General features: G+C 52.4%; 1 protein-coding gene across 5 annotated transcripts in view; it reads right to left on the reverse strand.

Moving 5' to 3' along the window:
• slc5a10 (solute carrier family 5 member 10) overlaps positions 1-16,905 on the reverse strand; it is a 525,088-nt gene extending 508,183 nt beyond the window's left edge. For 2 of the 5 annotated variants that reach the window (XM_045690472.1, XM_045690471.1), the window contains exons 1-3: positions 16,487-16,905; positions 13,536-13,607; positions 13,291-13,395 (exon numbers count right to left, since the gene is read on the reverse strand). In XM_045690472.1, coding sequence (XP_045546428.1) covers positions 13,291-13,395; positions 13,536-13,607; positions 16,487-16,597 — 288 coding nt within the window. In that variant the 5' untranslated portion in view covers positions 16,598-16,905. The remainder of the gene's footprint in view (positions 1-13,290; positions 13,396-13,535; positions 13,608-16,486) is intronic. The other 3 variants (XM_045690474.1, XM_045690475.1, XM_045690473.1) reach the window with 3 other exon arrangements.
• Between the last annotated feature and the right edge of the window lie 4,245 nt (positions 16,906-21,150).

Here is a 21,150-nt window from a genome sequence, read left to right on the forward strand (position 1 = left end):
TGCTCTGTCTGTCTGTCCTATGTTGCTCTGTCTGTCTGCGTGCTGCTGGTCCTATGTTGCTCTGTCTGTCTGCTGGTCCTATGCTGCTCTGTCTGTCTGCATGCTGCTGGTCCTATGCTGCTCTGTCTGTCTGCATGCTGCTGGTCCTATGTTGCTCTGTCTGACTGTCTGTCTGTCTGCGTGCTGCTGGTCCTATGTTGCTCTGTCTGTCTGCATGCTGCTTGTCCTATGTTGCTCTGTCTGACTGTCTGTCTGTCTGCATGCTGCTGGTCCTATGTTGCTCTGTCTGTCTGCATGCTGCTGGTCCTATGTTGCTCTGTCTGTCTGCGTGCTGCTGGTCCTATGTTGCTCTGTCTGTCTGCATGCTGCTGGTCCTATGTTGCTCTGTCTGTCTGTATACTGCTGGTCCTATGGTGCTCTGTCTGTCTGCATGCTGCTGGTCCTAAGATGCTCTGTCTGTCTGCTGGTCCTATGCTGCTCTGTCTGCATGCTGCTGGTCCTAGCTGCTCTGTCTGTCTGCATGCTGCTGGTCCTATGCTGCTCTGTTTGTCTGCATGCTGCTGGTCCTATGTTGCCTTGTCTGACTGTCTATCTGTCTGCGTGCTGCTGGTCCTATGTTGCTCTGTCTGTCTGCGTGCTGCTGGTCCTATGTTGCTCTTTCTGTCTGCATGCTGCTGGTCCTACGTTGCTCTGTCTGTCTGCATGTCCCATGTTGCTCTGTCTGTCTGCGTGCTGCTGGTCCTATGTTGCTCTGTCTGTCTGTCTGTCTGTGTGTCCTATGTTGCTCTGTCTGTCTGTCTGCGTGTCCTATGTTGCTTTGTCTGTCTGTCTGTGTGTCCTATGTTGCTCTGTCTGTCTGTCTGTCTGCGTGTCCTATTTTGCTCTGTCTGTCTGCATGCTGCTGGTCCTATGTTGCTCTGTCTGTCTGTCTGTCTGTCTGTCTGTCTGTCTGTCTGCGTGTCCTATGTTGCTCTGTCTGTCTGTCTGCATGTCCTATGTTGCTCTGTCTGTCTGTCTGTCTGCGTGTACTATGTTGCTCTGTCTGTCTGTCTGCATGTCCTATGTTGCTCAGTCTGTCTGCGTGCTGCTGGTCCTACGTTGCTCTGTCTGTCTCCATGCTGCTGGTCCTATGTTGCTCTGTCTGTCTGCGTGCTGCTGGTCCTATGTTGCTATGTCTGTCTGCGTGCTGCTGGTCCTATGTTGCTCTGTCTGTCTGCGTGCTGCTGGTCCTATGTTGCTCGGTCTGTCTTCGTGCTGCTGGTCCTATGTTGCTCTGTCTGTCTGCGTGCTGCGTGTCCTAGGCTGCTCTGTCTGTCTGCTGGTGCTATGCTGCTCTGTCTATCTGCATGCTGCTGGTCCTATGCTGCTCTGTCTGTCTGCATGCTGCTGGTCCTATGTTGCTCTGTCTGACTGTCTGTCTGTCTGCGTGCTGCCGGTCCTATGTTGCTCTGTCTGTCTGCATGCTGCTTGTCCTATGTTGCACTGTCTGACTGTCTGTCTGTCTGTCTGCATGCTGCTGGTCCTATGTTGCTCTGTCTGTCTGCGTGCTACTGGTCCTATGTTGCTCTGTCTGTCTGCGTGCTGCGTGTCCTATGTTGCTCTGTCTGTCTGTGTTTCCTATGTTGCTCTGTCTGTCTGTCTGCGTGTCCTATGTTGCTCTGTCTGTCTGTGTGTCCTATGTTGCTCTGTCTGTCTGTCCTATGTTGCTCTGTCTGTCTGCATGCTGCTGGTCCTATGTTGCTCTGTCTGTCTGCATGCTGCTGGTCCTATGTTGTTCTGTCTGTCTGCGGGCTGCTGGTCCTATGTTGCTCTGTCTGTCTGCGTGCTGCTGGTCCTATGTTGCTCTGTCTGTCTGCGTGCTGCTGGTCCTATGTTGCTCTGTCTGTCTGCATGCTGCTGGTCCTATGCTGCTCTGTCTGTCTGCATGCTGCTGGTCCTATGTTGCTCTGTCTGACTGTCTGTCTGTCTGTCTGCGTGCTGCTGGTCCTATGTTGCTCTGTCTGTCTGCATGCTGCTGGTCCTATGTTGCTCTGTCTGACTGTCTGTCTGACTGCATGCTGCTGGTCCTATGTTGCTCTGTCTGTCTGCATGCTGCTGGTCCTACGTTGCTCTGTCTGTCTGCATGTCCCATGTTGCTCTGTCTGTCTGCGTGCTGCTGGTCCTATGTTGCTCTGTCTGTCTGTCTGTGTGTCCTATGTTGCTCTGTCTGTCTGCGTGCTGCTGGCCCTATGTTGCTCTGTCTGTCTGCGTGCTGCGTGTCCTATGTTGCTCTGTCTGTCTGTCTGCGTGTCCTATGTTGCTCTGTCTGTCTGTGTTTCCTATGTTGCTCTGTCTGTCTGTCCTATGTTGCTCTGTCTGTCTGCGTGTCCTATGTTGCTCTGTCTGTCTGTCCTATGTTGCTCTGTCTGTCTGCATGCTGCTGGTCCTATGTTGCTCTGTCTGTCTGTGTGCTGCTGGTCCTATGTTGCTCTGTATGTCTGCGTGCTGCTGGTCCTATGTTGCTCTGTCTGTCTGTATGCTGCTGGTCCTATGTTGCTCTGTCTGTCTGCGTGTACTATGTTGCTCTGTCTGTCTGTCTGTCTGCGTGTCCTATGTTGCTCTGTCTGTCTGTCTGCGTGTCCTATATTTCTCTGTCTGTCTGTGTTTCCTATGTTGCTCTGTCTGTCTGTCTGTCTGCTTGTCCTATGTTGCTCTGTCTGTCTGTGTGTCCTATGTTGCTCTGTCTGTCTGTCCTATGTTGCTCTGTCTGTCTGCGTGCTGCTGGTCCTATGTTGCTCTGTCTGTCTGCTGGTCCTATGCTGCTCTGTCTGTCTGCATGCTGCTGGTCCTATGCTGCTCTGTCTGTCTGCATGCTGCTGGTCCTATGTTGCTCTGTCTGACTGTCTGTCTGTCTGCGTGCTGCTGGTCCTATGTTGCTCTGTCTGTCTGCATGCTGCTTGTCCTATGTTGCTCTGTCTGACTGTCTGTCTGTCTGCATGCTGCTGGTCCTATGTTGCTCTGTCTGTCTGCATGCTGCTGGTCCTATGTTGCTCTGTCTGTCTGCGTGCTGCTGGTCCTATGTTGCTCTGTCTGTCTGCATGCTGCTGGTCCTATGTTGCTCTGTCTGTCTGTATACTGCTGGTCCTATGGTGCTCTGTCTGTCTGCATGCTGCTGGTCCTAAGATGCTCTGTCTGTCTGCTGGTCCTATGCTGCTCTGTCTGCATGCTGCTGGTCCTAGCTGCTCTGTCTGTCTGCATGCTGCTGGTCCTATGCTGCTCTGTTTGTCTGCATGCTGCTGGTCCTATGTTGCCTTGTCTGACTGTCTATCTGTCTGCGTGCTGCTGGTCCTATGTTGCTCTGTCTGTCTGCGTGCTGCTGGTCCTATGTTGCTCTTTCTGTCTGCATGCTGCTGGTCCTACGTTGCTCTGTCTGTCTGCATGTCCCATGTTGCTCTGTCTGTCTGCGTGCTGCTGGTCCTATGTTGCTCTGTCTGTCTGTCTGTCTGTGTGTCCTATGTTGCTCTGTCTGTCTGTCTGCGTGTCCTATGTTGCTTTGTCTGTCTGTCTGTGTGTCCTATGTTGCTCTGTCTGTCTGTCTGTCTGCGTGTCCTATTTTGCTCTGTCTGTCTGCATGCTGCTGGTCCTATGTTGCTCTGTCTGTCTGTCTGTCTGTCTGTCTGTCTGTCTGTCTGCGTGTCCTATGTTGCTCTGTCTGTCTGTCTGCATGTCCTATGTTGCTCTGTCTGTCTGTCTGTCTGCGTGTACTATGTTGCTCTGTCTGTCTGTCTGCATGTCCTATGTTGCTCAGTCTGTCTGCGTGCTGCTGGTCCTACGTTGCTCTGTCTGTCTCCATGCTGCTGGTCCTATGTTGCTCTGTCTGTCTGCGTGCTGCTGGTCCTATGTTGCTCTGTCTGTCTGCGTGCTGCTGGTCCTATGTTGCTCTGTCTGTCTGCGTGCTGCTGGTCCTATGTTGCTCGGTCTGTCTTCGTGCTGCTGGTCCTATGTTGCTCTGTCTGTCTGCGTGCTGCGTGTCCTAGGCTGCTCTGTCTGTCTGCTGGTGCTATGCTGCTCTGTCTATCTGCATGCTGCTGGTCCTATGCTGCTCTGTCTGTCTGCATGCTGCTGGTCCTATGTTGCTCTGTCTGACTGTCTGTCTGTCTGCGTGCTGCCGGTCCTATGTTGCTCTGTCTGTCTGCATGCTGCTTGTCCTATGTTGCACTGTCTGACTGTCTGTCTGTCTGTCTGCATGCTGCTGGTCCTATGTTGCTCTGTCTGTCTGCGTGCTACTGGTCCTATGTTGCTCTGTCTGTCTGCGTGCTGCGTGTCCTATGTTGCTCTGTCTGTCTGTGTTTCCTATGTTGCTCTGTCTGTCTGTCTGCGTGTCCTATGTTGCTCTGTCTGTCTGTGTGTCCTATGTTGCTCTGTCTGTCTGTCCTATGTTGCTCTGTCTGTCTGCATGCTGCTGGTCCTATGTTGCTCTGTCTGTCTGCATGCTGCTGGTCCTATGTTGTTCTGTCTGTCTGCGGGCTGCTGGTCCTATGTTGCTCTGTCTGTCTGCGTGCTGCTGGTCCTATGTTGCTCTGTCTGTCTGCGTGCTGCTGGTCCTATGTTGCTCTGTCTGTCTGCATGCTGCTGGTCCTATGCTGCTCTGTCTGTCTGCATGCTGCTGGTCCTATGTTGCTCTGTCTGACTGTCTGTCTGTCTGTCTGCGTGCTGCTGGTCCTATGTTGCTCTGTCTGTCTGCATGCTGCTGGTCCTATGTTGCTCTGTCTGACTGTCTGTCTGACTGCATGCTGCTGGTCCTATGTTGCTCTGTCTGTCTGCATGCTGCTGGTCCTACGTTGCTCTGTCTGTCTGCATGTCCCATGTTGCTCTGTCTGTCTGCGTGCTGCTGGTCCTATGTTGCTCTGTCTGTCTGTCTGTGTGTCCTATGTTGCTCTGTCTGTCTGCGTGCTGCTGGCCCTATGTTGCTCTGTCTGTCTGCGTGCTGCGTGTCCTATGTTGCTCTGTCTGTCTGTCTGCGTGTCCTATGTTGCTCTGTCTGTCTGTGTTTCCTATGTTGCTCTGTCTGTCTGTCCTATGTTGCTCTGTCTGTCTGCGTGTCCTATGTTGCTCTGTCTGTCTGTCCTATGTTGCTCTGTCTGTCTGCATGCTGCTGGTCCTATGTTGCTCTGTCTGTCTGTGTGCTGCTGGTCCTATGTTGCTCTGTATGTCTGCGTGCTGCTGGTCCTATGTTGCTCTGTCTGTCTGTATGCTGCTGGTCCTATGTTGCTCTGTCTGTCTGCATGCTGCTGGTCCTATGCTGCTCTGTCTGTCTGCTGGTCCTATGCTGCTCTGTCTGTCTGCATGCTGCTGGTCCTAGCTGCTCTGTCTGTCTGCATGCTGCTGGTCCTATGTTGCTCTGTTTGTCTGCATGCTGCTGGTCCTATGTTGCTCTGTCTGTCTGTATGCTGCTGGTCCTATGTTGCTCTGTCTGTCTGCATGCTGCTGGTCCTATGCTGCTCTGTCTGTCTGCTGGTCCTATGCTGCTCTGTCTGTCTGCATGCTGCTGGTCCTAGCTGCTCTGTCTGTCTGCATGCTGCTGGTCCTATGCTGCTCTGTCTGTCTGCATGCTGCTGGTCCTATGTTGCTCTGTCTGACTGTCTGTCTGCGTGCTGATGGACCTATGTTGCTCTGTCTGTCTGCATGCTGCTGGTCCTATGTTGCTCTGTCTGACTGTTTGTCTGTCTGACTGCATGCTGCTGGTCCTATGTTGCTCTGTCTGTCTGCGTGCTGCTGGTCCTATGTTGCTCTGTCTGTCTGCATGCTGCTGGTCCTATGTTGCTCTGTCTGTCTGCATGTCCCATGTTGCTCTGTCTGTCTGCGTGCTGCTGGTCCTATGTTGCTCTGTCTGTCTGTCTGTGTGTCCTATGTTGCTCTGTCTGTCTGTCTGCGTGTCCTATGTTGCTTTGTCTGTCTGTCTGTGTGTCCTATGTTGCTCTGTCTGTCTGTCTGTCTGTGTGTCCTATGTTGCTCTGTCTATCTGTCTGCGTGTCCTTTTTGCTCTGTCTGTCTGCATGCTGCTGGTCCTATGTTGCTCTGTCTGTCTGTCTGTCTGCGTGTCCTATGTTGCTCTGTCTGTCTGTCTGCATGACCTATGTTGCTCTGTCTGTCTGTCTGTCTCTCTGCGTGTCCTATGTTGCTCAGTCTGTCTGCGTGCTGCTGTTCCTACGTTGCTCTGTCTGTCTCCATGCTGCTGGTCCTATGTTGCTCTGTCTGTCTGCATGCTGCTGGTCCTATGTTGCTCTGTCTGTCTGCATGCTGCTTGTCCTATGTTGCTCTGTCTGTCTGCGTGCTGCTGGTCCTATGTTGCTCTGTCTGTCTGCGTGCTGCTGGACCTATGTTGCTCTGTCTGTCTGCGTGCTGCTGGTCCTATGTTGCTCTGTCTGTCTGTACGCTGCTGGTCCTATGTTGCTCTGTCTGTCTGCATGCTGCTGGTCCTATGTTGCTCTGTCTGTCTGCTGGTCCTATGCTGCTCTGTCTGTCTGCGTGCTGCTGGTCCTATGTTGCTCTGTCTGTCTGCGTGCTGCGTGTCCTAGGCTGCTCTGTCTGTCTGCTGGTGCAATGCTGCTCTGTCTATCTGCATGCTGCTGGTCCTATGCTGCTCTGTCTGTCTGCATGCTGCTGGTCCTATGTTGCTCTGTCTGACTGTCTGTCTGTCTGCGTGCTGCCGGTCCTATGTTGCTCTGTCTGTCTGCATGCTGCTTGTCCTATGTTGCACTGTCTGACTGTCTGTCTGTCTGTCTGCATGCTGCTGGTCCTATGTTGCTCTGTCTGTCTGCATGCTGCTGGTCCTATGTTGTTCTGTCTGTCTGCGGGCTGCTGGTCCTATGTTGCTCTGTCTGTCTGCGTGCTGCTGGTCCTATGTTGCTCTGTCTGTCTGCGTGCTGCTGGTCCTATGTTGCTCTGTCTGTCTGCATGCTGCTGGTCCTATGCTGCTCTGTCTGTCTGCATGCTGCTGGTCCTATGTTGCTCTGTCTGACTGTCTGTCTGTCTGCGTGCTGCTGGTCCTATGTTGCTCTGTCTGTCTGCATGCTGCTGGTCCTATGTTACTCTGTCTGACTGTCTGTCTGTCTGACTGCATGCTGCTGGTCCTATGTTGCTCTGTCTGTCTGCGTGCTGCTGGTCCTATGTTGCTCTGTCTGTCTGCATGCTGCTGGTCCTACGTTGCTCTGTCTGTCTGCATGTCCCATGTTGCTCTGTCTGTCTGCGTGCTGCTGGTCCTATGTTGCTCTGTCTGTCTGTCTGTGTGTCCTATGTTGCTCTGTCTGTCTGCGTGCTGCTGGTCCTATGTTGCTCTGTCTGTCTGCGTGCTGCGTGTCCTATGTTGCTCTGTCTGTCTGTCTGTCTGTCTGCGTGTCCTTTTTGCTCTGTCTGTCTGCATGCTGCTGGTCCTATGTTGCTCTGTCTGTCTGTCTGTCTGCGTGTCCTATGTTGCTCTGTCTGTCTGTCTGCATGACCTATGTTGCTCTGTCTGTCTGTCTGTCTCTCTGCGTGTCCTATGTTGCTCAGTCTGTCTGCGTGCTGCTGGTCCTACGTTGCTCTGTCTGTCTCCATGCTGCTGGTCCTATGTTGCTCTGTCTGTCTGCATGCTGCTGGTCCTATGTTGCTCTGTCTGTCTGCATGCTGCTTGTCCTATGTTGCTCTGTCTGTCTGCGTGCTGCTGGTCCTATGTTGCTCTGTCTGTCTGCGTGCTGCTGGACCTATGTTGCTCTGTCTGTCTGCGTGCTGCTGGTCCTATGTTGCTCTGTCTGTCTGTACGCTGCTGGTCCTATGTTGCTCTGTCTGTCTGCATGCTGCTGGTCCTATGTTGCTCTGTCTGTCTGCTGGTCCTATGCTGCTCTGTCTGTCTGCGTGCTGCTGGTCCTATGTTGCTCTGTCTGTCTGCGTGCTGCGTGTCCTAGGCTGCTCTGTCTGTCTGCTGGTGCTATGCTGCTCTGTCTATCTGCATGCTGCTGGTCCTATGCTGCTCTGTCTGTCTGCATGCTGCTGGTCCTATGTTGCTCTGTCTGACTGTCTGTCTGTCTGCGTGCTGCCGGTCCTATGTTGCTCTGTCTGTCTGCATGCTGCTTGTCCTATGTTGCACTGTCTGACTGTCTGTATGTCTGTCTGCATGCTGCTGGTCCTATGTTGCTCTGTCTGTCTGCATGCTGCTGGTCCTATGTTGTTCTGTCTGTCTGCGGGCTGCTGGTCCTATGTTGCTCTGTCTGTCTGCGTGCTGCTGGTCCTATGTTGCTCTGTCTGTCTGCGTGCTACTGGTCCTATGTTGCTCTGTCTGTCTGCATGCTGCTGGTCCTATGCTGCTCTGTCTGTCTGCATGCTGCTGGTCCTATGTTGCTCTGTCTGACTGTCTGTCTGTCTGCGTGCTGCTGGTCCTATGTTGCTCTGTCTGTCTGCATGCTGCTGGTCCTATGTTACTCTGTCTGACTGTCTGTCTGTCTGACTGCATGCTGCTGGTCCTATGTTGCTCTGTCTGTCTGCGTGCTGCTGGTCCTATGTTGCTCTGTCTGTCTGCATGCTGCTGGTCCTACGTTGCTCTGTCTGTCTGCATGTCCCATGTTGCTCTTTCTGTCTGCGTGCTGCTGGTCCTATGTTGCTCTGTCTGTCTGTCTGTGTGTCCTATGTTGCTCTGTCTGTCTGCGTGCTGCTGGTCCTATGTTGCTCTGTCTGTCTGTCTGTCTGTCTGCGTGTCCTATGTTGCTCTGTCTGTCTGTGTTTCCTATGTTGCTCTGTCTGTCTGTCCTATGTTGCTCTGTCTGTCTGCGTGTCCTATGTTGCTCTGTCTGTCTGTCCTATGTTGCTCTGTCTGTCTGCATGCTGCTGGTCCTATGTTGCTCTGTCTGTCTGTGTGCTGCTGGTCCTATGTTGCTCTGTATGTCTGCGTGCTGCTGGTCCTATGTTGCTCTGTCTGTCTGTATGCTGCTGGTCCTATGTTGCTCTGTCTGTCTGCATGCTGCTGGTCCTATGCTGCTCTGTCTGTCTGCTGGTCCTATGCTGCTCTGTCTGTCTGCATGCTGCTGGTCCTAGCTGCTCTGTCTGTCTGCATGCTGCTGGTCCTATGTTGCTCTGTTTGTCTGCATGCTGCTGGTCCTATGTTGCTCTGTCTGTCTGTATGCTGCTGGTCCTATGTTGCTCTGTCTGTCTGCATGCTGCTGGTCCTATGCTGCTCTGTCTGTCTGCTGGTCCTATGCTGCTCTGTCTGTCTGCATGCTGCTGGTCCTAGCTGCTCTGTCTGTCTGCATGCTGCTGGTCCTATGCTGCTCTGTCTGTCTGCATGCTGCTGGTCCTATGTTGCTCTGTCTGACTGTCTGTCTGTCTGCGTGCTGATGGACCTATGTTTCTCTGTCTGTCTGCATGCTGCTGGTCCTATGTTGCTCTGTCTGACTGTCTGTCTGTCTGACTGCATGCTGCTGGTCCTATGTTGCTCTGTCTGTCTGCGTGCTGCTGGTCCTATGTTGCTCTGTCTGTCTGCATGCTGCTGGTCCTATGTTGCTCTGTCTATCTGCATGTCCCATGTTGCTCTGTCTGTCTGCGTGCTGCTGGTCCTATGTTGCTCTCTCTGTCTATCTGTGTGTCCTATGTTGCTCTGTCTGTCTGTCTGCGTGTCCTATGTTGCTTTGTCTGTCTGTCTGTGTGTCCTATGTTGCTCTGTCTGTCTGTCTGTCTGTGTGTCCTATGTTGCTCTGTCTATCTGTCTGCGTGTCCTATTTTGCTCTGTCTGTCTGCATGCTGCTGGTCCTATGTTGCTCTGTCTTTCTGTCTGTCTGCGTGTCCTATGTTGCTCTGTCTGTCTGTCTGCATGACCTATGTTGCTCTGTCTGTCTGTCTGTCTGTCTGTCTCTCTGCGTGTCCTATGTTGCTCAGTCTGTCTGCGTGCTGCTGGTCCTACGTTGCTCTGTCTGTCTCCATGCTGCTGGTCCTATGTTGCTCTGTCTGTCTGCATGCTGCTGGTCCTATGTTGCTCTGTCTGTCTGCATGCTGCTTGTCCTATGTTGCTCTGTCTGTCTGCGTGCTGCTGGTCCTATGTTGCTCTGTCTGTCTGCGTGCTGCTGGACCTATGTTGCTCTGTCTGTCTGCGTGCTGCTGGTCCTATGTTGCTCTGTCTGTCTGTATGCTGCTGGTCCTATGTTGCTCTGTCTGTCTGCATGCTGCTGGTCCTATGTTGCTCTGTCTGTCTGCTGGTCCTATGCTGCTCTGTCTATCTGCATGCTGCTGGTCCTATGCTGCTCTGTCTGTCTGCATGCTGCTGGTCCTATGTTGCTCTGTCTGACAGTCTGTCTGTCTGGCTGCTGCTGGTCCTATGTTGCTCTGTCTGTCTGTATGCTGCTGGTCCTATGTTGCTCTGTCTGTCTTCATGCTGCTGGTCCTAGGCTGCTCTGTCTGTCTGCTGGTCCTATGCTGCTCTGTCTATCTGCATGCTGCTGGTACTATGCTGCTCTGTCTGTCTGCATGCTGCTGGTCCTATGTTGCTCTGTCTGACTGTGTGCTGCCGGTCCTATGTTGCTCTGTCTGTCTGCATGCTGATTGTCCTATGTTTCTCTCTCTGTCTGTCTGTCTGTCTGTCTTATGTTGCTCTGTCTGACTGTCTGTCTGTCTGTCTGCATGCTGCTGGTCCTATGTTGCTCTGTCTGTCTGTCTGTCTGCGTGTCCTATGTTGCTCTGTCTGTCTGTCTGCATGTCCTATGTTGCTCTGTCTGTCTGTCTGTCTGTCTGTCTGTCTGTCTGTCTGTCTGTCTGTCTGCGTGTCCTATGTTGCTCAGTCTGTCTGCGTGCTGCTGGTCCTACGTTGCTCTGTCTGTCTCCATGCTGCTGGTCCTATGTTGCTCTGTCTGTCTGCATGCTGCTTGTCCTATGTTGCTCTGTCTGTCTGTATGCTGCTGGTCCTATGTTGCTCTGTCTGTCTGCATGCTGCTGGTCCTAGGCTGCTCTGTCTGTCTGCTGGTCCTATGCTGCTCTGTCTATCTGCATGCTGCTGGTCCTGTGCTGCTCTGTCTGTCTGCATGCTGCTGGTCCTATGTTGCTCTGTCTGACAGTATGGCTGTCTGCCTGCTGATGGTCCTATGTTGCTCTGTCTGTCTGTATGCTGCTGGTCCTATGTTGCTCTGTCTGTCTGCATGCTGCTGGTCCTAGGCTGCTCTGTCTGTCTACATGCTGCTTGTCCTATGTTGCTCTGTCTGTCTGTCTTATGTTGCTCTGTCTGACTGTCTGTCTGCATGCTGCTGGTCCTATGTTGCTCTGTCTGTCTGTCTGTCTGTCTTATGTTGCTCTGTCTGTCTGTATGCTGCTGGTCCTATGTTGCTCTGTCTGTATGTCCTATGCTGCTCTGTCTGTCTGCGTGCTGCTGGTCCTATGTTGCTCTGTCTGTCTGCGTGCTGCTGGTCCTATGTTGCTCTGTCTGTCTGCATGCTGCTGGTTCTATGCTGCTCTGTCTGTCTGCATGCTGCTGGTCCTATGTTGCTCTGTCTGTCTGCGTGCTGCTGGTCCTATGTTGCTCTGTCTGTCTGCATGCTGCTGGTCCTATGTTGCTCTGTCTGTCTGCATGCTGCTGGTCCTATGTTGCTCTGTCTGTCTGTGTGTTCTATGTTGCTCTGTCTGTCTGCATGCTGCTGGTCCTATGTTGCTCTGTCTGTCTGCATGCTGCTGGTCCTATGTTGCTCTGTCTGTCTGTGTGTCCTATGTTGCTCTGTCTGTCTGTCTGTCTGTCTGTCTGTCTGTCTGTCTGTCTGTCTGTCTGTCTGTCCTATGTTGCTCTGTCTGTCTGCATGCTGCTGGTCCTATGTTGCTCTGTCTGTCTGTCCTATGTTGCTCTGTATGTCTGCTTGCTGCTGGTCCTATGTTGCTCTGTCTGTCTGCGCGCTGCAGGTCCTATGTTGCTCTGTCTGTCTGCATGCTGCTGGTCCTATGTTGCTCTGTCTGTCTGCATGCTGCTGGTCCTATGTTGCTCTGTCTGTCTGCGTGCTGCTGGTCCTATGTTGCTCTGTCTTTCGGCATGCTGGTGGTCCTATGTTGCTCTGTCTGTCTGCGTGCTGCTGGTCCTATGTTGCTCTGTCTGTCTGCGTGCTGCTGGTCCTATGTTGCTCTGTCTGTCTGCGTGCTGCTGGTCCTATGTTGCTCTGTCTGTCTGCGTGATGCTGGTCCTATGTTGCTCTGTCTGTCTGCATGCTGCTGGTCCTATGTTGCTCTGTCTGTCTGCATGCTGCTGGTCCTATGTTGCTCTATCTGTCTGCATGCTGCTGGTCCTATGTTGCTCTGTCTGTCTGTGTGTTCTATGTTGCTCTGTCTGTCTGCATGCTGCTGGTCCTATGTTGCTCTGTCTGTCTGCATGCTGCTGGTCCTATGCTGCTCTGTCTGTCTGCATGCTGCTGTTCCTATGTTGCTCTGTCTGTCTGCGTGCTGCTGGTCCTATGTTGCTCTGTCTGTCTGCATGCTGCTGGTCCTATGTTGCTCTGTCTGTCTGCGTGCTGCTGGTCCGTCTGCACGCTGTTGGTCCTATGTTGCTCTGTCTGTCTGCGTGCTACGTGTTTAGCTAGCCAGCCACCGGAGGACAACAACACAAGGAGATGCAACGATTCAAGTTGTTTCTGTCAATGACGTCTCTCTCTAGATGCGATGTGATTGGAGAGAAGCCTTCCCTTGGCACGTTGTTTTGGTGTGCCAGGACTAATCATGACGTCTCTCTCTAGATGTGATTGGAGAGGGCCTTCCCTTGGCACATTGTTTTGGTGCGCCAGGACCAATCATGACGTCTCTCTCTAGATGCGATGTGATTGGAGAGAAGCCTTCCCTTGGCACAATGTTTTGGTGCGCCAGGACCAATCATGACGTATCTCTCTAGATGCGATGTGATTGGAGAGAAGCCTTCCCTTGACACGTTGTTTTGGTGTGCCAGTACCAATCATGACGTATCTCTCTAGATGTGATTGGAGAGAAGCCTTCCCTTGACACGTTGTTTTGGTGTGCCAGGACCAATCATGACGTCTCTCTCTAGATGTGATTGGAGAGGGCCTTCCCTTGGCACATTGTTTTGGTGCGCCAGGACCAATCATGACGTCTCTCTCTAGATGCGATGTGATTGGAGAGAAGCCTTCCCATGGCACGTTGTTTTGGTGTGCCAGGACCAATCATGACGTCTCTCTCTAGATGCGATGTGATTGGAGCTCAACGCCGATTTTTGTTTATAAATGTTTTTTTTGTTGTTGTGTAACTGTGTGTGTGTTTGTGTGTGTGTGTAACTGTGTGTGTGTGTGTGTGTGTGTGTGTGTGTGTCCTTACGTTCCACTCGAAGCCAGCTACAGCGATTCCTCCAGCGGCACCAGTTCCAGCCAGACCGATGAACAGACCAGAGCCCTCGCTGCTGGCAAACAGAGACGCTCCGATCTACACACACACACACACACACACACACACACACACACACACACACACACACACGGTAAACAGAGAGGCTCCGATCAACAGGAAATGCAGGACTGTTTCAGATTAACGGACGACGTAACGGAGGCTGAGATCAGACTCACCGGCCACCAGGCCATGTCCCTCCCAGCCAAGAAGTATCCACTCAGAGTATTCCTGCTGACCCTGCAGGACGACTGGAACACACACCAGGGGTCCGTAGTTACACACAGTTAGACACACCAGGGGTCCGTAGTTACACACACCAGGGGTCCATAGTTACACACACCAGGGGTCCATAGTTACACACAGTTACACACACCAGGGGTCCGTAGTTACACACACCAGGGGTCCGTAGTTACACACACCAGGGGTCCGTAGTTACACAGAGTTACACACACCAGGGGTCCGTAGTTACACACACCAGGGGTCCATAGTTACACAGAGTTACACACACCAGGGGTCCGCAGTTACACACACCAGGGGTCCGTAGTTACACACACCAGGGGTCCGTAGTTACACACACCAGGGGTCCGTAGTTACACACACCAGGGGTCCATAGTTACACAGAGTTACACACACCAGGGGTCCGCAGTTACACACACCAGGGGTCCGTAGTTACACACACCAGGGGTCCATAGTTACACACACCAGGGGTCCGTAGTTACACACACCAGGGGTCCGTAGTTACACACACCAGGGGTCCATAGTTACACACAGTTACACACACCAGGGGTCCGTAGTTACACACACCAGGGGTCTGTAGTTACACACACCAGGGGTCCGTAGTTACACACACCAGGGGTCCGTAGTTACACCAGGGGTCCGTAGTTACACACACCAGGGGTCCGTAGTTACACAGCGTTACACACACCAGGGGTCCGTAGTTACACACACCAGGGGTCCGTAGTTACACACACCAGGGGTCCATAGTTACACACACCAGAGGTCCATAGTTACACACACCAGGGGTCCATAGTTACACACAGTTACACACACCAGGGGTCAGTAGTTACACACACTAGGGGTCCATAGTTACACACACCAGGGGTCCGTAGTTACACACACCAGGGGTCCGTAGTTACACACAGTTACACACACCAGGGGTCCATAGTTACACACACCAGGGGTCCATAGTTACACACAGTTACACACACCAGGGCTCCGTAGTTACACACACCAGGGGTCCGTAGTTACGCAGAGTTACACACACCAGGGGTCCGTAGTTACACAGAGTTACACACACCAGGGGTCCGTAGTTACACACACCAGGGGTCCGTAGTTACACACACCAGGGGTCCGTAGTTACACAGAGTTACACACACCAGGGGTCCGTAGTTACACAGAGTTACAGACACCAGGGGTCCGTAGTTACACACACCAGGGGTCCGTAGTTACACACAGCAGGGGTCCGTAGTTACACAGAGTTACACACACCAGGGGTCCGTAGTTACACACACCAGGGGTCCATAGTTACACAGAGTTACACACACCAGGGGTCCGCAGTTACACACACCAGGGGTCCGTAGTTACACACACCAGGGGTCCATAGTTACACACACCAGGGGTCCATAGTTACACACACCAGGGGTCCGTAGTTACACACACCAGGGGTCCGTAGTTACACACACCAGGGGTCCGTATTTAAACAGAGTTACACACACCAGGGGTCCGCAGTTACACTCACCAGGGGTCCGTAGTTACACACACCAGGGGTCCATAGTTACACACACCAGGGGTCCGTAGTTACACACACCAGGGGTCCGTAGTTACACACACCAGGGGTCCGTAGTTACACACACCAGGGGTCCATAGTTACACACAGTTACACACACCAGGGGTCCGTAGTTACACACACCAGGGGTCCGTAGTTACACACACCAGGGGTCCGTAGTTACACACACCAGGGTCCGTAGTTACACACACCAGGGTCCGTAGTTACACCAGGGGTCCGTAGTTACACACACCAGGGGTCCATAGTTACACAGCGTTACACACACCAGGGGTCCGTAGTTACACACACCAGGGGTCTGTAGTTACACACACCAGGGGTCCATAGTTACACACACCAGAGGTCCATAGTTACACACACCAGGGGTCCATAGTTACACACAGTTACACACACCAGGGGTCAGTAGTTACACACACTAGGGGTCCATAGTTACACACACCAGGGGTCCGTAGTTACACACACCAGGGGTCCGTAGTTACACACAGTTACACACACCAGGGGTCCGTAGTTACACACACCAGGGGTCCATAGTTACACACAGTTACACACACCAGGGGTCCGTAGTTACACACACAAGGGGTCCGTAGTTACACAGAGTTACACACACCAGGGGTCCGTAGTTACACAGAGTTACACACACCAGGGGTCCGTAGTTACACACACCAGGGGTCCGTAGTTACACACAGCAGGGGTCCGTAGTTACACAGAGTTACACACACCAGGGGTCCGCAGTTACACACACCAGGGGTCCGTAGTTACACACACCAGGGGTCCATAGTTACACACACCAGGGGTCCATAGTTACACACACCAGGGGTCCATAGTTACACACACCAGGGGTCCGTAGTTACACACACCAGGGGTCCGTAGTTACACACACCAGGGGTCCGTAGTTACACAGAGTTACACACACCAGGGGTCCGTAGTTACACACACCAGGGGTCCATAGTTACACACACCAGGGGTCCATAGTTACACACACCAGGGGTCCGTAGTTACACACACCAGGGGTCCGTAGTTACACACACCAGGGGTCCGTAGTTACACACACCAGGGGTCCATAGTTACACACAGTTACACACACCAGGGGTCCGTAGTTACACACACCAGGGGTCCGTAGTTACACACACTAGGGGTCCATAGCTACACACGGTTACACACACCAGGGGTCCGTAGTTACACACACCAGGGGTCCATAGTTACACACACCAGGGGTCCGTAGTTACACACAGACAGACAGACAGACAGACAGACAGACAGACAGACAGACAGACAGACACATTGTTAGACAGACAGACAGACAGTATCAGAGAAGTCTCACAGACAGTATCAGAGAAGTCTCACCCAGATGCCGACGGCTACGTTGAGCAGGAAGTAAGCAGCGATGATGATGATGTCAGAGATACTGAAGGACTGGGACAGAGCAAAGAACTGGGTCGTGGAGTTGGACGCCATCACTGACCACACACACACACTTAACACACACACTAACTTACTGACCTCGGCTACACACACCTAACCCCAAACCTGACCAAATGCTTCACACACACCCGTATACTAACCCTACACCTGACCACTGCTGCAGACACTATGGAGAACGAGCAGAGAGAGAGCGAGAGAGAGAGAGCGAGACAGAGAGAGCGAGAGCGAGAGCGAGAGAGAGACAGAGAGAGCGAGAGCGAGAGAGAGACAGAGAGAGAGAGAGAGAGAGACAGGGAGGGAGGGGGAGAGAGACAGAGAGAGAGAGACAGAGAGAGACAGAGAGACAGACAGACAGACAGACAGACAGACAGACAGACAGACAGACAGACAGACAGACAGACAGACAGACAGACAGACAGACAGACAGACAGACAGAGAGATCGGGGGTCTTTGTGTCAATAGATGATTAAACCTCTCTGCTAATGTGTGCTCAGAGAAACCCGCTGACTCACTACCTGCTGGGAGGTAATGGAGTGTTGGAGGTCACGCATGAAGCTCGTGTCAACAGAGTGGACCAGGTCAGACACCACCAAAGGGTCAGCAGAGTGGACCAGGTCAGACACCACCAACGGGTCAGCAGAGTGGACCCAGGTCAGACACCACCAACGGGTGAGCAGTGTGGACCCAGGTCAGACACCACCAACGGGTCAGCAGAGTGGACCCAGGTCAGACACCACCAACGGGTCAACAGAGTGGACCCAGGTCAGACACCACCAACGGGTCAGCAGAGTGGACCCAGGTCAGACACCACCAACGGGTCAACAGAGTGGACCCAGGTCAGACACCACCAACGGGTCAGCAGAGTGGACCCGGGTCAGACACCACCAACGGGTCAGCAGAGTGGACCAGGTCAGACACCACCAACGAGTCAGCAGAGTGGACCCAGGTCAGACACCACCAACGAGTCAGCAGAGTGGACCCAGGTCAGACACCACCAACGGATCAACAGAGTGGATCAGGTCAGACACCACCAACGGGTCAGACACAACCAACGGGTCAGCAGAGTGGACCCAGGTCAGAGTGGACCCAGGTCAGACACCATCAACGGGTCAGACACCACCAACGGGTCAGCAGAGTGGACCCAGGTCAGACACCACCAACGGGTCAGCAGAGTGAACCAGGTCAGACACCACCAATGGGTCAGCAGAGTGGACCCAGGTCAGACACCACCAACGGGTCAGCAGAGTGGACCAGGTCAGACACCATCAACGGGTCAGACACCACCAACGGGTCAACAGAGTGGACCCAGGTCAGACACCACCAATGGGTCAGCAGAGTGGACCCGGGTCAGACACCACCAACGGGTCAGCAGAGTGGACCAGGTCAGACACCACCAACGAGTCAGCAGAGTGGACCCAGGTCAGACACCACCAACGAGTCAGCAGAGTGGACCCAGGTCAGACACCACCAACGGGTCAACAGAGTGGATCAGGTCAGACACCACCAACGGGTCAGACACCACCAACGGGTCAGCAGAGTGGACCCAGGTCAGAGTGGACCCAGGTCAGACACCATCAACGGGTCAGACACCACCAACGGGTCAGCAGAGTGGACCAGGTCAGACACCACCAACGGGTCAGCAGAGTGGACCAGGTCAGACACCACCAACGGGTCAGCAGAGTGGACCAGGTCAGACACCACCAATGGGTCAGCAGAGTGGACTAGGTCAGACACCATCAACGGGTCAGACACCACCAATGGGTCAACAGAGTGGACCCAGGTCAGACACCACCAACGGGTCAGACACCACCAACGGCTCAGCAGAGTAGACCCAGGTCAGACACCACCAACGGGTCAGCAGAGTGGACCCAGGTCAGACACCATCAACGGGTCAGACACCACCAACGGGTCAACAGAGTGGACCCAGGTCAGACACCACCAACGAGTCAACAGAGTGGACCAGGTCAGAGTGGATCCAGGTCAGACACCACCAACGGGTCAACAGAGTGGACCCGGTCAGACACCAACAACGGGTCAACAGAGTGGACCAGGTCAGACACCACCAACGGGTCAGCAGAGTGGACCAGTTCAGACACCATCAACAGGTCAGACACCACCAACGGGTCAGCAGAGTGGACCCGGGTCAGACACCACCAACGGGTCAACAGAGTGGACCCAGTTCAGACACCACCAACAGGTCAACAGAGTGGACCCAGTTCAGACACCACCAACGGGTCAGCAGAGTGGATCAGGTCAGACACCACCAACGGGTCAGCAGAGTGGACCCAGGTCAGACACCACCAACGTGTGTGTGTGTGTGTGTGTGTGTGTGTGTGTGTGTGTGTGTGTGTGTGTGTGTGTGTGTGTGTGTGTGTGTGTGTGTGTGTGTATATGCAGTGTGTGTCTGTGTCTACGGTGTGTGTGAGATTGATGGTGATGGCAGTGTGTGTGTGTGTGTGTGTGTGTGTGTGTGTGTGTGTGTGTGTGTGTGTGTGTGTGTGTGTGTCTACGGTGTGTGTGAGATTGATGGTGATGGCAGTGTGTGTGCGTGTGTGAGATTGATGGTGATGGCAGTGTGTGTGCGTGTGTGTATGTGTGTGTGAGATTGATGGTGATGGCAGTGTGTGTGTGACGTCAGAGACTCTGCCATCTGTTTCTCTCTCTACCTAGACACACTACACACACACACACCAGACACACACACACACCGTAGAAACAGACACACATACACTACACACACACACACACACACACACACACACACACACACACACACACACACACACACACACACACACACACACACATCAGGCAGGAGAAGTGACCAGAGGAGGCTGGTGGGAGGAGGCTGGAATACAGAACAGAATAAATGAATCAACGAGATAAAACCTCCAGGAGGGGTATCTCTCCAGGAACAGGGTTGGAGATAAAACCTCCAGGAGGGGTATCTCTCCAGGAACAGGGTTGGAGATAAAACCTCCAGGAGGGGTATCTCTCCAGGAACAGGGTTGGAGTTAAAACCTGCAGGAGGGGTATCTCTCCAGGAACAGGGTTGGAGATAAAACCTCCAGGAGGGGTATCTCTCCAGGAACAGGGTTGGAGTTAAAACCTCCTCACCTTATTGTTCTACTGTTTATACAGGACACCTCAAGTCAAATCATTCTCCATAGTTCTATAGTTCTATACAGGACACCTCAAGTCAAATCATTCTCTATAGTTATATAGTTCTATACATGACACCTCAAGTCAAATCATTCTCTATAGTTATATGGTTTATACAGGACACCTCAGGTCAAATCATTCTCTCTAGTTCTACTGTTTATACAGGACACCTCAAGTCAAATCATTCTCCATAGTTCTACTGTTTATACAGGACATCTCAAGTCAATCTCTCTAGTTATACTGTTTATACAGGACACCTCAAGTCAAATCATTCTCTATAGTTCTACTGTTTATACAGTACACCTCAAGTCAAATCATGCTTTATAGTTCCACTGTATATAGAGGACACCTCAAGTCAAATCATTCTCCATAGTTCTACTGTTTATACAGGACACCTCAAGTCAAATCATTCTCCATAGTTCTACTGTTTATACAGGACACCTCAAGTCAATCTCTCTAGTTATACTGTTTATACAGGACACCTCAAGTCAATCTCTCTAGTTATACTGTTTATACAGGACACCTCAAGTCAATCTCTCTAGTTATACTGTTTATACAGGACACCTCAAGTCAATCTCTCTAGTTATACTGTTTATACAGGACACCTCAAGTCAAATCATTCTCTATAGTTCTACTGTTTATACAGGACACCTCAAGTCAAATCATTCTCTATAGTTCTACTGTTTATACAGTACACCTCAAGTCAAATCATGCTTTATAGTTCCACTGTATATACAGGACACCTCAAGTCAAATCATTCTCCATAGTTCTACTGTTTATACCCCACCATGTCTCTCCCTCTAAAGTTCTATACAGGACACCTCAAGTCAAATCATTATCCAAGAGTAAGAAGCACCTGAATGTAGCATAACGTTTCAAATGATTTCTGTAATAACAGCTGGACCTTAAAGCAGAACTACCCCACCATGTCTGGACCTTAGAGCAGAACTACCCCACCATGTCTGGACCTTACAACAGAACTACCCCACCATGTCTGGACCTTAGAGCAGAACCACCCCACCATGTCTGGACCTTAAAGCAGAACTACCCCACCATGTCTGGACCTTAGAGCAGAACTACCCCACCATGTCTGGACCTTACAACAGCACTACCCCACCATGTCTGGACCTTAGAGCAGAACCACCCCACCATGTCTGGACCTTAGAGCAGAACTACCCCACCATGTCTGGACCTTAGAGCAGAACTACCCCACCATGTCTGGACCTTAGAGCAGAACTACCCCACCATGTCTGGACCTTAAAGCAGAACTACCCCACCATGTCTGGACCTTACAACAGAACTACCCCACCATGTCTGGACCTTAGAGCAGAACTACCCCACCATGTCTGGACCTTACAACAGAACTACCCCACCATGTCTGGACCTTAGAGCAGAACTACCCCACCATGTCTGGACCTTACAAC

Source organism: Salmo salar, chromosome ssa12, assembly GCF_905237065.1.
Source record: "Salmo salar chromosome ssa12, Ssal_v3.1, whole genome shotgun sequence".
Classification (NCBI taxonomy): domain Eukaryota; kingdom Metazoa; phylum Chordata; class Actinopteri; order Salmoniformes; family Salmonidae; genus Salmo; species Salmo salar.